This window comes from Carassius gibelio, chromosome A18 (genome assembly GCF_023724105.1).
Source record: "Carassius gibelio isolate Cgi1373 ecotype wild population from Czech Republic chromosome A18, carGib1.2-hapl.c, whole genome shotgun sequence".
Lineage (NCBI taxonomy): Eukaryota > Metazoa > Chordata > Actinopteri > Cypriniformes > Cyprinidae > Carassius > Carassius gibelio.
In genome coordinates this window covers 9,309,224-9,329,506 of record NC_068388.1, presented here as the reverse complement: position 1 = coordinate 9,329,506, position 20,283 = coordinate 9,309,224, and the positions used below count along the sequence as shown (strand labels likewise).

Here is a 20,283-nt window from a genome sequence, read left to right as displayed (position 1 = left end):
CATTTTATAAATTAAGAAGCATTATAAGAAAAGTTAAAGGAAAAACAATAATGAAGTACTCTGTATTGTGGCTTTGATCTGTGTTGTTTTGGCATAGGTTTTCTCTCTACTTCATCTTTTTATTATTTATGTATTATTATTATTATTAATTTGTCCTGTATTTTAGTGCAGTTTTACATATTTAAAAAATATATTTTTAAAAAGGTTCCCTCAAAACAGTTTAGGGAAAGGAACCCTATTTGTATGGATTTTGGTTCACATTGTACAAAAACTTACCGCCTGACTTACTAAAAGCTGATTTAATAGAAAAGGCTAAATGTACAGCTACATCTAAAGCCTATATTATTGTCTGGAAAATCTTTCTCCCTGGGCTTGCTTTGTCGAGTAACTCAAAGAGGCGGAACCGAATAAAAGGAAAGTGTTTTCTAACGAACACATTTCGAACAAGTACGCGTTCTCTCGTTGCCGTGGCAGCAGCGACTTCAGGAAGAACGTTTGAGCGATTAATGATGGATGCTCGACAGATAGGTAATTAATTGTTCAAAATTCTTCATAAACTTTTGAATTTAAAATTAATCATTGACCACATATCCAGTCGTTTGATTGTGCACTACCGTCCTAGCTTCTTTAAATCTCCAGTGGGCCAACCATGCACCTGCACTTCTAGCAGCTAGCTTACGGATATCTGGCGGACTAGTTTCATAATTGTGATCGTATCTAATTGAAAATGCTAGCTTTTTGTGTTTTTGTGGCCTTATTTAAACACCTTTATCTGAAATTTCTATAAAACCCTAAAGATCTGCTCGGTGGCAACGAGAACATAGTTGAAATGCAGAATTTGGAAGGAGAAGACTTTGCTGTTTCCAAGTAAGTTTGTTTTCTTTAGTGAAAATAATGCTTGGAACTTTATAGAATATACACTTTTTCTTCTGTTATCTGTAATATTTTGCCTCTTCAGAACATCGGATGCTGATGCAGAATTTGACATGGTTATCGGGAACATCGAGGATATTATAATGGGTATTCATATGTCTATTTTTCTATTAAATCACCCACAGTAACTTATGACAACAACCGTTCATCTTTAATATAAGGTTTCAGTATTCATCTATAATAAGTGTGAATATCACATAATCTGTCAAGAACATGTCCCAGGTCATTTAGGTGGAAAATGTACTAAATATTAATTGTTTTAATTTGTGTATGCAAAACGTAATTTATTTTTCTTTATTTATTTTCTCATGGTTTGGGATGAAACGAGACCTGGACATGCATTCATGCAATCCCTCAACCCAATTATAACTGACAAATGTGATTTTCTTCACAGAGGATGAATTCCAACATCTCCAGCAGTCTTTCATGGAGAAATATTACCTTGAGTTTGATGACTCTGAAGAAAACAAGCTCAGCTATACACCTATTTTTAATGAATATGTATGTAGTACTTTAAGCTTTGTTTTATCACATTCATGTAAGATGGAAATACTTCATTTAACTGTCATCTACTAAATTTTGCTATCATAGATTGAAATCCTAGAAAAACATCTGGAGCAGCAGTTGTTGGAGCGAATTCCTGGATTCAATATGGATGTCTTCACCCATTCACTCAAGTATGCTACATGAATCTCATTTTCTTGGCCTGAGTATAGTACTCCGGCTTGACGGTGACTGACAGTATTTCTTTTACACTGACAGTATCATGAATACTGTTAAATATACAAAAAAGTAAACTGTACAGACAATAGCAATTCAGTCTTAAGTCAGTATAAAACAGGGATGCTAAAGATTCTCAAATATGATCATCCTCGTATATAAGGGGCCACTTCTTAAAATTTACATGGCAGCTAGCAGAGCTGGGTAGTAACTAACAGATCCAAATATGGGGTACTTTTAATTAGATTAAACATCATTTTTAAATACTCTGAATCAGAATACAGTTACTTTTTTTTATTAATTACATGATTTCATATTCCCACAATAGCAATAAATAGTTAATAATTTCTTGATTCCTCTTTTTCATCTGTTAAATGTACCTTTCTAAAATTGCTTACCGCTTTTGTACACTCGGAAAGTCTTCCTGTTTTGTGAACATTCACACAAAGACCAGTCATTAGTCAGGTTGCTACACAGCATTTGACCACTGGCTTTACAAAAATATTTTTTTTCAACATTGCATTAACTACAGAACACCTATGATTTTTTTTTAATTATCATGCAGTAGGTTATTTAATAATGTATTACAATGTGTTTGGAAGTTTTTTTTTGTGTGTGTTTTTAAACACATAAAAAAAAAAAAAAATATATATATATATATATATATATAGATAGATATAGATATAGATATAGATAGATTTTTATATTTTCAAGGTTTTTGGTTAAAGGTCACATGACATGTAGTAAACAACGGTTTTATTTTGGTTGATGTTATTTTAAGATTATTTACTCACAAACCCCCTGCAGTTCTTTTACCAACCCCAGTTTGGAAAACTTAGATTTTACTCTTTGTATTTATATCAATATGGTACAAGATTATCCTATTTAAATCAATGTGTTTAACGAGTAAGGTCAAAAGTATTCTAAAAGTAATAAAAAAGTAAATATTACCAGAAATGCGTAATGTAATGGAATATGTTGCTAACTACAATTTTTGTTATGTAATTTTTAAACAGTAAGGGACTACAATTTCTAGTAATCTACCCAGCTCTGGCAGCCATATATATATATATATATATATATATATATATATATATATATATATATATATATATATATATATATATATATATATATATATATATATATATATATATATATATATAAATAATGTATGGAAAAATACGTTTATATTATGTTACATTATTACCTTTTCTACTTCCATATGTTTTGTTAGTTGTATTATTTATGTATTTATTGATATATTTTTTTTAAAACCCTACTCTAAAATGTTATTGTAATACACCTAATTTACCACTAGATGGAGGTATTTACATAAGCGTGTACTCAGAACATTATTTCGTAATTGTGACCTAAATTATTTGTAATCCTTCTTTTCTCAATTAGACAGCACAAAGATGAAGTCTCGGGTGACATACTAGACATGCTGCTCACTTTCACTGACTTTATGGCCTTTAAAGAGATGTTCATTGATTACAGAGCAGTAAGTAAAAATCAGTTCTTTATGTATTGGAAAATATAGGATTCATAATGTAAAATAATGTGTATTTGGATTATGTTACAGTTCATAGAAAAGCCGTTCTGCCCAGTTAAAATGTAATTTTTGGCTATAATAAAATAACTAGAAACATCATCACCTACTAAGATGAAACTTTGGCCTACTTTTCTACTTCATGAACAGAAGCTATAAACCTGCCATAGTCTGTAAGAGAAACTAATTTGTCCAATTTTCTTTTTATAGGAAAAGGAGGGTAGAGGATTGGACCTTAGTACTGGCCTGGTGGTCAAGTCTTTAAACTCTGCTTCCGCTTCACCTCTGACCTCCAGCATGACCTCACAATAGAACTGAACCAATGGGCATTTCATGTAAATGATCATTCACCACATGATTATTCCCATGTAAAAAGATGAAGATTTATTGAAAACTCCTTTCTGGCTCATCCCAAAACAAACAGACACTGTTGTACTAACTTGACAGAAGGGAATCAGTGTTTAACTTAGGTTAATGTTTAAACGTAACATTCAGGTTAACCGTCAGCTCATCCTCTTTAGCAGTATTCATATGATCTGTGACAAAATGCAGACTCAGCCTGGATCAGTCTTTTATATTTTGTTGATCTACAGCTCAGCAAAACACTTGTTTCTGACCAAACTGATAGTGAGCATGTGAGTATCTGAAAGCTGCCACTTTATTGCACTTTTTCAAATAGAACCCCTTTTTTTAACGGTTAAGTCCTTATACAACATAATGTACCAAAATAATTACTTTCACTTGACAATCATAAAGGGCTTTTCATTACAAAAGTATTACACAATGTTCCTGATATAACAACAGTTCTAAAAGACCCGTTTTTTTATTTACAAGACCGTTTCCCCAGGTAAAATATTACAGAATAAAAAAATGTATATGGTGTTTATACAGTCACCAGAAACAATGCAAATAATCTCATGCAGTTTTTCATGCTCTTTAATATGACGTGGAGTCCATGTTTTGGATGGCTTTCATATCTTCTGAGTGACAATAAGAAGGAAATATTCAAAATAATACTTGTTTTGTTGATGTATAAATGACAAATGTCAGCCTTTTTACTTCCTTCTTAGAAGAATGTGTTGTTCTTACTAGATGAATGTTGCGTAATTGTGTATATTTGTTCATTATTTGTATATATAGACATATTTGAGTTTGTGTATGAGAGAAATAAATACAGTGGTTCTTTAATTATTTTTTTATCAAACCATTTTTATGCTCAAAACAATTAATCAATTACATTCTTAAGCATAACTTCACAATAATGCAAGAACCTCACCACTTAAATACATATTTGCTCAAGTCATTTGGTGTATCTTTAAAAAAAAAAAATAGTACACAACTGTTTAAAAGTTGGGGCTGGTAAGATTCTTGTATGTTTTTTAATGCTTACTAAGGCTGCATTTATTTGATCAGAAAGTACAGTAAAATCTATTTTGTATACATTTAATATCGTATATAAAAATATTGTGAAATGTTACTACAATTTAAAATAGTGTTTCTACTTTAACATTTTAAAATTACATTTTAAGGGTAAGGGTACATTTTATTTATTTATTTTATTTTTTGGAAGCCATACTACTTTTTTTTTTTTATTCAGGCCCCTTTGATGAATAAGAAATAGGAAAAAATATATATATATATATATTGTAAGATTATAAAAGTCTTTACTGTCACCTTTGATCAATTCAATGCATCCTTGCTTAGTCAAATTATAATTTTTTTTCTTTAAAAAAATCTTACTGACCCCTCGACTAATGCACATAAGCATACACACAATGTCCATGTTTTAAACCATCAAGCAATCATGATGGGCACAGTTATACAGAAGGGTTGTCGGACGTTTCTGAAGAGGATTTTCAGCTATGCCAGATAATCTGAGCAATATCCCCTTTGAAGTGTCCTCACATAGTGAATGAGAGTGTTAATCCAAGGATGGTCTACACAGGCACTGTACTCGCCGCTGCGTTTTGCCCTTCACCCCTCCAGTTCAAATAGGCAAAGAAGCTGCTAGCTCCATATAACAGTGTCACCACTATGGCAAAGAACTGCAAGAAAAGATGCATGAAAAAAATACAGATCTTACATATTGTACTCAAGTATTAGAAGTGTGCCCATCAACAAAAAAAAATGGTAGCACTTTATTTTACAGTCCTGTTCCTCATGTACATAATATGTACTTATTATAGTAATTACAATAACTATGTAATAACTAGGTACTAACCCTGAACCTACCCCTAAACCTAACCCTACCCCATGTAGTTACCTTGTATTACCAGAACTTTCTTAGATAAATACACTGTAAGTACACTATAAGTACATGTTAGTACACATACTGTAAAATAAAGTGCAACCAAAAAAAGGGTTTTATTTGTCCCCTTACAATGAAAGTTAATGGGGTTCAATGTTGTTTTGGACTCTAATGACACTCATTGTATGTGCAACTTAAAATATTCTAAATCCATTTTCGTGTTTGAACTGTCTCTTTAAGAATTTAAGAACATAATCCATAAAGGCATAGTTCACCCAAAAATGAAAACTGACCCCATGATTTACTCACCCTCAAGCCATCCTAGGTGTAAATGACATTCTTCTTTTAGGTGAATACAATCACAGTTATATTAAATAAAGTCCAGGCTAATCCATTCTTTATAATGGAAGTGGAAGGTAACCCAAAATTTGACGGCCAAAAAATTGCACCCATCCATTATAAAAGAAGTCCACCCAGCTCTGGGGGGTTAATAAAGTTCTTCTGAAGCGACACAATGCATTTGTGTAAGAAAAATATCCATATATCCAACTTTATAAATCTTAATCTCTAGCTTCTGCTAACTGACATACGCACGTTCACGTAGGGTGAGTAAATCATGGGCTAATTTTCTTTTTGAGTGAACTATCCCTTTAATACAAGTTAAACAACAGATAAATTATTTCACGCCATATAACTATTTTACAGGAATGTATATAGACAGCCATTGAGCAGATTTAAAGATGTCGTAATAATTCAGAAGCGTAAACTGTTGACCTTTACACATGGAGGAGGTATGAACGGTGATTACACTCCTCCACTAAAAGCATTATAGGTTTGTCATGTGCTTGCTGCACAATTTAATCTGGACCGATGTGGTTTTAAAGCTCTATAAAACACAATTTACTATACAACATTGCTTCTGAACTCATGACAGTTTTAACCATCTACTAAAAGCCTTTTATTTGATCAACAATACTGTATTGAGTTTTCAGTGATGAATAATGCTTTAACCAGATAAATGAAGGCCCTCCCTCAAATTATATTTTTTGGCTTAAAACATATTGGCTATTATTATTAATTATTATTATTTTTAAGAAAGCCCTATCTACACTACCATTCAAAATTTTGGGGTCTCTCGCGCTCACCTAAGTTCATTTATTTAATCAAAAATACTGTAAAGTCTTATATAAAATTATAAGATGTCGTCAATTTAAAATAAACATTTTCTATTTTAATCATTTTTAAAATCTGATTTATTTTTGTGATGCCAAAACTGAATTTTCAGCATCATTGCTCCAGTCTTCAGTGTCACATGATCCTTCAGAAATATTTTAATATGCTGTTTTGGGGCTCAAGAAACATTTCCTATTATCATCATGGTTGAAAAGTTTGCTGCTTAATATTTTTCAAGAAACTATAATACTGTACATGTTTTTCACGATTCTTTGAGTATTGCTTTCATGAGAAAAATCATACTGCTCCCAAACTTTTAAACGGTAGTTTAAATATTTGTTAATACTTGAGAGCATTGCAGACATTTGAATTGCCTCATCTGGGTGAGCAGTGTGACACAATGCTATTTTCTAAAGGTGTTTCACAGATAAGCCTGCCTTTACTTTAGAAATGAGGTAGGATGAACACACCTCTCTCAGCTCATATTATTTATGAATGTGTGTAAAGTGTGTTCAGGAGATGTTTGCACTCACTGCAGAAGCTCCCAGATGACCTTGCCAAAAAGACCAGTTTGGTGGAACGGATACAGCATCTGCCAGAAAAGCAGTTGTGTATAGAACAGCTGCAACTACATAGAACACCATGAGCTACAAGGAAGAATGGAAGACAGAATGACAAATCTGATTTAACTGACAAAGTCACAAATAATATAAGCTATCTCCTCTATTAGAGGAGTAATCGCTCACCACCAAAGGCAAGGGCACTGAGGGTAAACTCTGATAAAACCTCAGCAACAGCACAACAAACAGGGCAATGCTCAGAAGCCACAGCGTCACGCTGACAAACATCACCCAACCATAAGCAGGAATCGTGGCATAGCTGGTACTGGCGATCAGCGTCCACACCAGTAAACCAGCAATCTGAACAGAAGATGGAGATGATCGGATGTTAAATATTAATGACAAAATACTGCCACTTAAAGGGTTACTTCCCCTAAAAATTACAATTCTGTCATCATTTGCACAACCTCTTACTTACTTTCTCATAACTTAAGACATACTTTGAAAGTACCCAGTGAAAGTCAGTGGCTCCAAAATAGTATTGGACCCTAATGATGAACAAAAAAATTTGTGTATGTGTGTGTGCTACAGCAAAAAATGACAACTTTACAGATTTGGAAGGACAAAAGTGTGCGTAAATGATGACAGAATTTTTATTTTTTCATACATTTATCCTTCAAGTCAAGAAAACCCCTATTATCACTAAGTTTTTTTTAATTCAGGGTGTTATAATTAATTTAGATGACATTTAACTTGCACAGTTACATACATGAGCTTTAAAATGAAAGTGATGTACGTGTGAATCTTCCTGGTCGTTCTCGTCGGATACCAAACAATATTTCACATGCAACACTGTCAACAGTTAATGATATTTTTAGCACCCTATGTCCTGAGGAATCTTTTTACACAGTTATAAATAAATAAAAATAAGGTAGCAAATAAACAAACAGATGATGTCGATGGAATTCATTTATACAATGAATATCAAAAGTTCACGATCTATTATTCATCTGATAAAGGCCTCAGGTTTCAGGCTATGTGTCTGACACAAGATACCAACAAATGTGACTTGCTCCACAGAATAAAGACTAAAACAGACACATCTCAGGTCAAACATTCACTAAAGTTCAGTGAGTTACATTTATATTTACTGATTTAACAATCATGAAATAATGTATTTGTATTGAGGGGAGTGTCATGCAGTTTTATTAAGCATGAAACACATGACAAAGCATAAAAAGTGGAATATGCATTACTATGGTTATTGATCCAATAACCAGTATGATGGTAATACAATACACATCAAAAATACTGATGTTTATTGAAGTTTAATCAGTCATTTATATTACAGTCAAAGTAAGTATTTTTCTGAATATGTTGATATTTTGAGCAGAATGTAGTTTGAATGTTCCTAAATGGTTTACTTCTATTGTTGGCTCAGTGCAGGAGCACACTTGATGACCCTACAAGCATAAAACCATCTGCATAATATCCTAGTTGTATGAAAAATTCTGACCATAAACCATGCCGAGACTTTTATCAGTCAATACTTACAGTCTCTGTTTTCCTCATAAACACTTAAAATCTGGCAGTTTCTCTTAAGCATAAAACACTTGAACATATGACAAAGCATGGAAAGTGCAATGTACAGTTTTTCCAACTCACAATCTCGGCCAAAAGTAAGATACCAGGAATGCTCTTGATGAAGTCCAAGTCTATCATTGCTGGGATTCCATAACTTCTCTGAGGTTCAGTGGAGCTGGTCTGAGTGCTGACCTTCCCAGGAAAATCCGCCATTTCTTCTCAGTATAAAGAGTTGATAAAAATATCTCTTTAAAAAAGAAAAAGGAAATAACACACCTCAGAGGAGACACACCAGAACAGGTAATGCAGGTGTTGTCACTACATAACAACTCTGCTTTTACAGATAAAAAAAATTTCGTTCTCTCTCCCACACCCTCCCTCCCTCCCTCCCTCTCCCTACCTTTGTACACCTATGATGTATTTAAAGTGAGATCATGTTAGGCGTATACATCTGTGTACCTAAGTAATAAATAACTTCAGTAAAAATAATAAAGTGAGAACCCTCTACCTTCCTCTTGTAAAGAAAAAAGGAAACAGCAAGACAATACAAGTCAAAATTGGGGGCTAAAAAGTGTTTAAGGGATTAAAATGTCAGAATCAGAATGTTAGAAGTGACAGAAGAGGATCTTTTACATGTACATAGACATGACATTTAGTGTAGTTGCAAACAAGACATCAGGATATTATTATATATCATATATTTCATCTTTCATCCTTCACTAACCTGCACAACTGTCATTTTTGGACTCGATTCCTCTTTGGCCACTTGTCTGCAGCGACCAAATGTAAAACTTTCAAGTCATGTATTTTTGCTCTTTTTGCTGTTTCGGTACTCTACACTCCATGAGGTATAAAATGATCTCTGGTTGCTCCGCTGAGCATGCGTAAGCTGGGAACTGTCAGGTTGACCTACTGTAAAAAAACATGAAAACCCATGTCTCCAGGGGATACTGCTATGGGGGCCAGCCTGACACATTGCTCTGGTTGTGTGTTATTTTGCCCTCTAGTGGTGTGAATGCAACAATAATATGATCTGGATCTCTTTGGGAGGTCTAAACTTGATAGCCTCAGTTCGGAAAGCAATGTAGAAACTGGTATAATGGTAACACTAAAAGCAAATGTAACATTAAGCAGAAATGAGCAGAATCCAAGCTGAAAAAAATGTGTTATCATACATTTCAGACGTGTTATTTTTGTCAATTATTTTTATGCATATTCAGCAAATTCAGTGTGCTTTGCAAGTTCCACCCTTGCAACCACAAACTATGAAACTTTAAACATCAACAGCGGTCTCACTTGTCTGACAAATTCATTTTGATGATAAATCAATGAGAGAGTAATGTGAAATTCAACAAAATCTGTACTGAGTATTTTTTCCTGAAAACTACCTGTTCCAGCATTCCTCAGCTTAGTGTCACACACACATGTGTAAATATATGTAGGTGTGGTACGGTGTTGCTTGACAGTAATACAGTGACCCTTTTGTGTGCCTGCGTGGTCAAAAAGAACTGTAGTAATGTCACACCGCATGGTGAGAATCCACTGCCGGAGAGATCATTGTTCTTCCAGACAATACAGCAGACACTTAATTTTAGGAAAGACTTTTCAAATGATCTATGTGACTTGCAGTTGTTAAAGGTTTAATGCGGTCATGGAATTTAATTAACTTCACAAACAGTAGGGAAATTTCTCACAAAATGATGTTAGAGGTTTTAGTTGTTTATGCAATCTGACCCCTAGACCTCCAACTGACACGTCAGGCATTTCATACCAGTGTGTTACACTTTATACATTATAGATAATATATGTTAAACTGCTATATTGTGCATGTTACTTAATGCATGCTCGACATTCAGTTGTTCAGAGGACGTTTGGGAAGGAAAGACTTAGTCTCTGAAAACATTATGACTAATCTGACTTCCATTTTTGTATATTGCAGGGAAAAGTGCATCCTCATTTGAGGCCTAATTTATGTAATCTAGAACATGTGATTTTTTTCTTTCGGTTTGTCATTTCTCCCTTTACTTAAATAGGAGAATTACACAAAGATTGAAAAAGAAAGTAACTGCCTGTGAGTCAGGGAAATAGAGGTGGAGTAGATCTATGGAATACTATGGAACTGTTACCCAACCATCAGAACTTCTCTTTTTAACAAAAGGCCCCTGTGTGACCCCGGCCCTTACGGAAAAGAGACAGTGTTTCCAGAAATGACCTGCTTGCAGAGACTACACTGATTGTAGTAAATACTCAAGCATTGAGTCTTTTCCAACAGAGGCAGAGGCAGAGCTGCATACACACATAGAAAGACCACTGTCTGTACACACTTAGCACCCCTGAATGCTTGAAGATCTTGTATGTGTGTGTGATGTCAGAGGTCATAAATGAAACGGAGAGGATGCGTGAGTCAGGATGTGTCTTATACAGAAAGAAGTACAGTCAGCAAGAGACAGAGATGGTGGAGCTTCAAGGGGCGTGGAAGGTCTTTCGTTATAAAATAGGTCCTAAAAAAGCAAAGATATTATAAGGAAGACAGCTGTCTTGGACTGGACTACGGAAATTTACTGCAAACATCAAGAACAGGACTTTAGAAAGTGTCAAGCTAAATCCATCAATGGCCAGCCATAATGGTAAGAAAATCTCTCAATATATTTGTTTTTCAAAAATATTGCTCAAAGTAAGAACTGAGTATATCAGTATGATTGATAGCAATAATACAGTATGCTATTTAGCATTTACATAAGCTTTTGTTAACTACTGAATTACTGTAAGACTGTTTTTAAAAGGTATTGTAAAGTCGTGAAGAACTTTTTGTATAAGTGAACTAAGATTTATGTTATGCAGTCTGGTGGTAAAGAGGTTTGCAAAGAAGACTGGCAAGATACATTTCCATTAGTGCAGGAAACTGCAGGTTTCATTTAAAAAACCTGTCTTTCTACCATGGATTAAAATATATTACGCCTTTCCATTAAATCATAATCTTACTCAAACAGCAGTAGTATAAGATGCTAAAGGTCCTAGTGAAAGGTTTGTTAAAATAAATATGGAAGTGGACCGCTGACTTCTTGGTGGATTGTGTTATTTTATTTGGTCCTTTATCGGACCTCTTTGTGAGGTCTGAGCTTTATTGGACCAGCTTGGAAAGCGATGAAGAAATTGGCATGGTAGTAACATTAAAAGAAAATGACATTAAGCAGCAATGAGCAGAATCTAAGCTGAGAAAGACGAAAGAAGAAGAAATGTGTTGCCATACACTTTAGACGTGTTATTGTCGCCAATTATTATTTTTATGCTTTGTGCGAAAAAACAGAGTTTTAAAACTTTCCCAACATATTCAACAAATTCAGTTTTCTTTGCAGGTTACACCCTTGCAACCACAAACTGAAACTTTACACATCATAAGCAGTGTAACTGTTGTTTCGCACCATCTCGCCCCTCTCAGAAAAAAAAGTACAAAAGTTATCATTGAGGCGGTAATTTTTTAAGATCATTTGGTAATTTTTTAAGATCATTTAGGCCTAAAGGGTGCATATTAGTACCTCAAAGGTACATCTTAGTACCTTTTCAAATGGTACTGTCCTAGAGACAACTTTTGTATCTTTATTTCTGAGTGACAGGCTAAATATTAATAATACTGGTTGAGAATGTCCCAAGGTACTTTGTGATTTTCAATGAAACCAAGAACATCTGACAGTTCGCTTTTTGTTTACATTTAAATATTGACTAAAAGATCCTAAATATTTTTGTCATAACTTTTCTTTTTTCTTTTTTTAAGACTGGAACACACAACACAACTTAAACAAAACAAAAAAAAGTGTTTTAAAACACTAGGCATCAGATATTTGCCAACTTTGTAAATGGTTACAGAATAAAAAATGGATATCATACAATAAACTAAACTGAGGGTCACACATTAGCAAATGTTCAAATTGATCCAAATACAACAATCACACACAGAAACATAGATCTCCTTGTTATGAGATGCATTTTTGATATTCTCTGACCAAATGGAATCATAGTATGCATCATTCACAATTTTCTGTGAAAACCCTCAACTCTGACTGCACAAAATCTGTAAACTGGCTCAAACTTTTGGCAGCTAACATAGACTCCTCCAGACTGCAAGTCAGGGCACAAGTTGTGTAATATATTCCAGCTTTTAAGGTGGTTTCAGTCTTTTGGCCCCTACTGTTTGAAGATAATATACGCAAATACAATACGAATCATTTCAGCAGTTAACAAGAAGATATTTCACAAAAAAGATGAAATAGGGAAATCTTTTCATTTTAATCATTTACTTTTAATGTTACTGTCATAACACTTTCTTCATCGCTTTCTAAGCTGGGGCTATAAAGCCCAGACCTCATAAGAAATCCAATACCAGACCAAATAAAATAACCAACAAGTCAGTGCCCTGCTTTCATATTTATGCATTTCATATTTATGCATTTTGTCATGAAACACTTTTTTTGAATGTGCCATTTCAAGTCAGTATCTCAAACTGGTCCGCAAGACTGGAAAACAAGGTTTTTGCAAACCACATCATTAATACATTCAATAATTAACATAAATTTAGCCACCCAAATAACCAGCCTGCAATATTCAAAAGCATTTAAAGACATGGTATAGGTCAATGGAAGTCTCACTAAACTAAATGGATGTTCAAATGATATTTGCTTGCATTGTTTAAACTCTTTATTAATTTCTTTGGTGCTCAGCCCTACTGAGTGGTATAGATTTGCAGTGTTATGAGAATAACCATGCTCACCGCACTGAGGAGATGGATGTGGAGCGTCTGGTGGTGCGCAGAGGTCAGCCTTTCTCTGTAGTACTGCAGTGTACTGAGCACATCCCACAGCACAGAGACCAGCAGCTCAACCTCATACTACACCTGGGTGAGTAAACTACATGGAGAGAGTAAAGGTCATGATACACGGGGGAACAATGTTTCTGGGCAATGTTGCCGTCAATGGGCAACCCGGTGAGCCACAGGGCCCACGACCGATCTAAAGTACCCATATAGAAATTTGTTGCCCATTCTCAATGGGAAAGTACTCAAGCAACAATGTTTAAAAAAGTTGCCCCATGTATCATCACCTTAATGGTGAGTAGGTTTTGGACTGGGGTTTGATACTGCAGTAATCTTAAATTGGAGTATAAGAGAAGTTACTAGATAAAATCAGTTTAGTGGTCAAGTGGTTTAGCGATCAAAAAATACCTCAATCACAAAAATACTAAAATGCACATAACAACAGCATATGATTTGTGTGCACATGTTTGTGTGTTATAGGAAAGAAAAATGAGGTGGTCTTGAGGGTGTCAGACTCAGAGCAAGCTCATGGGAAATGGTGGTTTAGTCATCGTGATGCTCAGGGTGAGGTGATGCTGACTCTCCACAGCCCTGCTGATGCTCTTGTGGGTCTGTACAGCATGACTGTGGTTCTGCTCTCAGCTGATGGGCAGATCCTGGAGCAAACCAAGCCTCAGACCTTCTACCTGCTTTTCAATCCCTGGTGCAAAGGTGAGTATTTGGGATCATTAACCTGAAAAATATAAGATTCCTCATGACTTTGTTTCTTCTAAGTTTTTGGTTTATTTTTCACACTATGTAACCTGAGGAAACTAAAAGTTGAATTGAAGACTTTTGCAATAGTTTTATGGTTCTTATTTGTTCTTTTGGAGCTTGACAGACTATGCTTTTGGGTTCCATGGAAGATAAAATGTCATTGTAGGAAAAACGTGAGGGCTGCTCACACTAAAAATGAAAACTTTAATGATAACTGTAACCATCCATTTTTAATAATAGTTCTAATTGTATGATAATAGGGAAGTACACAAAAAAAGGAATTCAATAATTGGAATCACTTTCAGATTCATTTTTCTTACAGTTATTGAATGCTAAAATATTCACAGACCATCATAATCCACCCAACATTAAAGATTGCCCATTTAAAGCAGCAGCTGACTTCAGCACATACTTATAATAAAAAGAACATTATTGTCCATTGGTGTGGATGCTAAGCTAATTATTGTTATTGTTAAGGGACTTTAAGGTCAGTGCACACCAAGAGCAGTTACTATAATGATAACTATTAATGATAACTAAGTGTCCTATATTAACATCCATACCAGCAGACACTAACATTCTGTTTTTATAAGTATACACTCTTTAGGCCCATCCAGGCAGAGAAGGAGAACTAAAAAGATAACTATAACGATAACTATATGCACATCCAAGCCAACACACTATAAGATTGTTTATTATAAACCCTTGTTGCAGAATATTTACTGTGTGTCTGCTGCTTTAAATGTTCAAGCTGTTAGGTGGATTCTAATTGGCTGTCGTTGATTTGAATCACTCATCAAACATTTTTATAATAGATTTTCTTTCATGCAGATGACTCTGTGTACCTTCCAAGTGAGGAACTGCTGCAGGAGTACATTTTAAATGAAAGTGGGATCTTGTACCAGGGCTCATGGGATGATATCACCACTGTGCCATGGAACTTTGGACAGGTAACCTACAACTGCATTCCAAGGTTCTCAAGATCCAAATTTATACAGCCCTCATTTGTTTAGACAGTCTTGTGGCCAGTGCCCTTTCAGAGAAAGTTTAACAGCCTGGGATGACTGACACACAGTCAGGATTTATGGGTGATGTTGCATGGTGGTGGAATTCAGATGAGGCAGAGTGTGAATTGTGACAGATCAGTGGCAGGAGAACCACAGAGGGCTTGTCTGCTGGGTAATCACTCTCTATAGATGTGAGACATTTCGGGTTAAGTGGGGGAAATGAAAGTGCTAAGCTTTCTTTGTGAAATACAAGTTTGGCCCTGAGGACAGAACTTACAAATAAAAATGGTTTAGTCTATGGTTTAATGTGAGCAAACCAAGATATTCATATTCTTCGGATTCTATTTTTCACACAGTTTGAAAAAGATGTGGTGGATATTTGCTTTGAAGTGCTGGACAATTCACCCACAGCCCTGAAAAATTCAGAGATGGACATAGCTAACAGAGGAAGCCCTGTTTATGTTAGCAGGACTATTACTGCCATGGTAAGCCACCTGTCAACATGGTCATTTGCTGTCTCCCCTGTTATAAACATATTTGTTCAAGCATAAGTGACTTTTTCACTGGAGTAATCTGTAAGAAGTATTTTATATACATTCTGTGTGTGTATATACGTTCTAATCTGCATTAACAGGTGAACGCTAACGATGATCGGGGGGTGGTATCTGGGCGCTGGGATGGGAAGTACAGTGATGGGGTGGCACCCACACGCTGGACTGGCAGTGTGCCCATCCTGAGGCGCTGGAGTGAGAAAGGGGGACAGAGAGTGCGCTATGGGCAGTGCTGGGTGTTCTCAGGAGTGGCCTGCACAGGTAAGAAAGCAAAAGATTTAGAAAATATTCTAGGTATTCTAGGTATTCTAGGTCTAAGTCTTTCTAAATGCAGAAGTGCGCACTGCTGTTATTATTTCCGTTTGTGTTTCACATGCCCCTTTCCACAGTCCTCCGCTGTCTTGGCATTCCAACGAGATGTATCACAAATTACTCATCCGCTCATGACACTGATGCAAACATTTCTGTGGATTACCTTTTCAATGATCAGCTTGGAAGTGTGTCTGAAGGCAGCAAGGACTCCATCTGGTGAGTTATGATATCCACATAATTGTTTTGCTCTAAACCTATTCTATTTGACAACAGTTTTTGTCATTTTTGTCTGATATAATTTCTCCTAAGCAATTTTAAGAAAACATCTGAGACAAAGCTGAACACCAATCAAGTTAATTAAGTTTATTAGAGATTTCAAAGAGCAACTCTGTGGTCCCTGAGCTGTGAGCTTCATCCTCTATATTCAGGAACTACCACTGTTGGGTTGAATCCTGGATGAAACGCGATGACCTCCCAGAAGGTTACGATGGATGGCAGGTGCTAGATCCAACTCCTCAAGAAAAGAGTGATGGTAAAGCTTTACTCGTTCAAGTATAAAAAACAAGAACATCCAGAGAATTACTTCTTTTTATCTCCCATTACATAAAACTGTAATATTAACTAGCTTGTAGACACCTACATCCTCTTCTCTCATGTTCTTACAGGAGTCTTCTGCTGTGGGCCTTGTCCAGTCCATGCAGTCAAAGAGGGAGAGGTGGGGTTGAAGTACGACACCCCATTTGTGTTTTCTGAGGTGAATGCTGATCTGATCTTCTGGATTGTTCATCCAGATGGCCAACGAATTCAAGTGTCCCAAAACAGTAAAGTTATAGGGCGGAACATAAGCACTAAGAGCGTGTATGGAGATTTTAGAGAGGACATTACTGCTAACTACAAATATCCTGAAGGTAAAAACAAGCGACCTGTCGAATGTATGTTTTTGATTTCAGTTTAAATATTTGTCCATGCCAACTGATTCTGAAACTGTGATATTTTGATATTAATCACATTCAAATGCTTTGTCCCACCACAGGATCAATGAAGGAGCGAGAGGTTTATAAAAAGGCAGGAAGACAAGTGGGCCAAAAGAACAAAGGCCCAGGGCAGCTTGAGCTTTTCATCAAGCACGCCCCAGCTATCCATGGGACAGACTTTGACGTGATCATAGAGGTGTATAATGCTGGTAGGGAGGACACAGATGCACAGCTCACAGTCACATCGAATGCAATAACCTACAATAGTATCCACCGCGCAGAGTGCCAGAGAAAGACAACCTCTCTCACAGTGCCAGCTCATAAAGGTAAGACTAGGAAACTTGGACAGTATCCTGAAAACCAATTTTACCACTCCTTTAAGGACAATCAATTTAAAAATATCTTTGCATCACTTTATAGCCCATAAAGAAGTATTGCGACTTCAGTATGACCATTATGGGGCATGTGTGTCTGAACATCACATGATAAGAGTCACAGCCCTCCTCCAACCCACTGATCAAGACAACATCATTCTACAAGAAATCAACATCCCCTTGAAAATGCCAGTGCTTTTTATCAAGGTGATGAACTGCTGCTTTAATACTTGCACTCTGTCAGTGGCTTTAGCCCTTTTACCAATAATCAATATTTGTTCTACATTTCAGATTATTGGGAAAGCGATTGTATCACGTAAACTAACAGCACAAATCTCCTTCAACAATCCCTTACCTGTTAGTCTTCAAGGAGGCATGTTTACTGTGGAGGGAGCAGGACTGACAGAGGCGAAAGAAATAAAAACACAGTATGTACTAGTTTTAGAAATCACGTAGAGTATGTACTCGACATTAAATGAGTTGTTCACCCCAAAATAAACAGTTAAAAAATAACTCACTCTTAGGCCATATAAAATGAAGATAGTTTTTTTTTTTTTTCATTAAAACCGATTTCAGAAATTTGGAACAGCATCACTTGTTCACCTATGGATCCTCTCCAGTGAATAGCTGCCGTCAGAATGAAAGGTCCAAAAAGCTGATGAAGACATCACAATAATCCACAAATAATCAACACTTCTCCAATTCATCAGTTGACATCTTGTGAAGTGAAAAGCTGGTCATTTATAAAAAAAACAAAAAAAAAAAACAATCCATCATTAAGGCGTTTTAACTTTAAATCATCAATTCTTGCCAAAATGCCAGCTCATTATCCATAATAACACTTCCTCCAGTGAATAACTCCATCCCTTTATTGTCTTCTCATTTCAAAATCCACCGCAAAGCATGTTTAACTGTTTTGGACTGATTTGCAACAGTTTGTTAAAAGTGTTAAAACAGAGTTAAAAGTGTCTTAAAAGCCTTTCACTTCACAAGACATTAATTGATGAACTGGAGTCATGTCAATTACTTGTGGATTAATGTGATGTTTTTATCAACTTTAACTCATTCTGACAGCACCCATTCACTGAGGATCCACTGGTGAGCAAGTGATTTAAATTTCTCAAAATCTATTCCAGTGAAGAAACAAACTCATCTACATCTTGGAGGGTTACATTTGAGTACATTTTCAGCAAATTTTAATTTATGCGTGAACTCAGTATCTACAGTAGTATACATTTTTCGATGTGCATCGGACCTCATCTAAGGCATCCAAGTTTTGGTTGACTGTTAACGTGTATATATCTCTTTTTCTCTAGTGGTAAGATTGAACCTGGTCAGGCTGTGACCGTTAAATTCTCCTTCAAGCCTACCCGTGCTGGCCTGAGGAAACTGCTTGTCGACTTTGACTCGGACAGACTGAGAGATGTAAAAGGAGAAACTACTATCATTGTTCAGACAAAAATGTGAAATAGGGCACTGTCCAAGAAATCTAGACAATTCAGAGAGCCATACATCATTAAGTGTGTTGTAAATGATACAGCTTATGATATATACATGACTTGATGAAAGCTGTTTTGCTTGTTACTTATTTTGTTTGAATTTTTTTCATACCAAGAGTTTGTAAAATGTCCTTAATGATTACTTTGATATGATATCTTTGCATGCTCTCATGCAGACCTTGAATATAAGTACCTTAAAAGCTGTTTTTCTACATGTACAATGCCCAATCATGTGAATACACCCTAGCTTTTAATACATAAATGCTTTTATCTAATGACAATTTGGAAATCAGTGTTTATTGATACTTTAAGTATAATGCTGCTGTTGTGTTTGATATAAATGTTTTTTTTAAAAATAATAACAGAAAGTAAATGTGACTGCAAAATATATTTTCTATATTTGTTGTTTATCACTCCATTTCCTATAAACAGCAATATCACAGACAGTAGAAATAAAATGTCAGTGAAATGTTATATCAGGTTTAGCTAGATAGTATGCTTGCACACTTGACATTGCATTTGTACCATTTAACAATTGGAAATGGAGACTTTAGAAGTAAAGACAAAGTCCCTTTGGGTATTCTATAGTCTTTGGTAAAGGTAACTTATTAGATAACAGGGATAGCTAAAGAGTAACCTTAACAAGCGAGTAAGTGACATTTATTACAGGTAAATTTCTGAGTAAATAGTAGTGCCATTACTGTCATGTGAATGATCAACTCTCTGTTTTCTGTAAATCAATTTTCTAATTGTGCTTAACCTTATGGAAATAGAACGTGGGGTTTGTGCATAAACAAGATTTTTGTTATTTTTACTGTTACTTTTATAGCCAAATACACAAAATTGAAAGTACTCTGTTTTAACTTATTGTTTTACTTTTATTATTTAATGCATTGTTTTAGTTTCAATGTTTGTCTTGCTTTTGTATTGTGCAAAATCTTCTACCCTTCCTCCATCACACTGCATCATAATATTCTAAAATCTATTTGGACTGTTACTATTATAACTATTAATAATAATGATGATGATGATGAAGGAAGTTATACTTTTAGAGTAACGCACAACGATTTCCGTAAACATATAAAATATGGCATTATTTATAGCAATGGCGTTGCAGGAAGAAGAGCTTCTTATAAACTGAGAGAGAGAGAATAAAAAACATTAAAAGAGATTGTAAATCACGTTTGTAACACAAAACAAAGATAATAAAATAATAATAATAATATCACTGCA

General features: G+C 35.2%; 3 protein-coding genes across 3 annotated transcripts; 2 read left to right on the top strand and 1 right to left on the bottom strand.

Annotated features, from left to right (window-relative positions):
• Positions 1 to 211: 211 nt before the first annotated feature.
• On the top strand, positions 212 to 4,393 carry arl2bp (ADP-ribosylation factor-like 2 binding protein). Its single transcript, XM_052532219.1, has 7 exons — positions 212 to 528; positions 798 to 867; positions 959 to 1,020; positions 1,328 to 1,434; positions 1,525 to 1,610; positions 3,061 to 3,157; positions 3,416 to 4,393. Exons 1-7 carry the CDS (start codon positions 507 to 509, stop codon positions 3,515 to 3,517), a joined length of 546 nt encoding a protein of 181 aa, XP_052388179.1. The 5' UTR covers positions 212 to 506; the 3' UTR covers positions 3,518 to 4,393.
• pllp (plasmolipin) lies at positions 4,386 to 9,127 on the bottom strand. Its single transcript, XM_052532220.1, has 4 exons — positions 8,852 to 9,127; positions 7,373 to 7,546; positions 7,160 to 7,273; positions 4,386 to 5,250 (listed from the first exon to the last, which is right to left on the bottom strand). The coding sequence occupies exons 1-4, from the start codon at positions 8,981 to 8,983 to the stop codon at positions 5,143 to 5,145; spliced, it is 528 nt and encodes a 175-aa protein (XP_052388180.1). The 5' UTR covers positions 8,984 to 9,127; the 3' UTR covers positions 4,386 to 5,142.
• Positions 9,128 to 11,199: 2,072 nt separating this feature from the next.
• LOC127934682 (protein-glutamine gamma-glutamyltransferase 2) lies at positions 11,200 to 20,275 on the top strand. Its single transcript, XM_052532217.1, has 13 exons — positions 11,200 to 11,397; positions 13,486 to 13,662; positions 14,058 to 14,288; positions 15,165 to 15,283; positions 15,697 to 15,825; positions 15,975 to 16,152; positions 16,281 to 16,419; positions 16,632 to 16,735; positions 16,869 to 17,111; positions 17,237 to 17,503; positions 17,598 to 17,758; positions 17,843 to 17,979; positions 18,868 to 20,275. Exons 1-13 carry the CDS (start codon positions 11,382 to 11,384, stop codon positions 19,016 to 19,018), a joined length of 2,052 nt encoding a protein of 683 aa, XP_052388177.1. The 5' UTR covers positions 11,200 to 11,381; the 3' UTR covers positions 19,019 to 20,275.
• The last annotated feature ends 8 nt before the right edge of the window (positions 20,276 to 20,283 follow it).

Bases quoted from the DNA above. Each gene is read 5' to 3' on its own strand.
- LOC127934682 (XM_052532217.1), top strand. The intron at 14,289-15,164 runs GTGAGTATTTGG...TCTTTCATGCAG, and splicing joins TTTCAATCCCTGGTGCAAAG to ATGACTCTGTGTACCTTCCA. The intron at 16,420-16,631 runs GTGAGTTATGAT...CTCTATATTCAG, and splicing joins GGCAGCAAGGACTCCATCTG to GAACTACCACTGTTGGGTTG.
- pllp (XM_052532220.1), bottom strand. From the start codon at position 8,983: ATGGCGGATTTTCCTGGGAAGGTCAGCACTCAGACCAGCTCCACTGAA. The intron at 7,547-8,851 runs GTGAGTTGGAAA...TCTTCTGTTCAG, and splicing joins TCTTACTTTTGGCCGAGATT to ATTGCTGGTTTACTGGTGTG. The intron at 7,274-7,372 runs GTGAGCGATTAC...TCTTCCTTGTAG, and splicing joins CAGTGCCCTTGCCTTTGGTG to CTCATGGTGTTCTATGTAGT.
- arl2bp (XM_052532219.1), top strand. From the start codon at position 507: ATGATGGATGCTCGACAGATAG. The intron at 868-958 runs GTAAGTTTGTTT...TTGCCTCTTCAG, and splicing joins GAAGACTTTGCTGTTTCCAA to AACATCGGATGCTGATGCAG. The intron at 1,021-1,327 runs GTATTCATATGT...TTTTCTTCACAG, and splicing joins CATCGAGGATATTATAATGG to AGGATGAATTCCAACATCTC.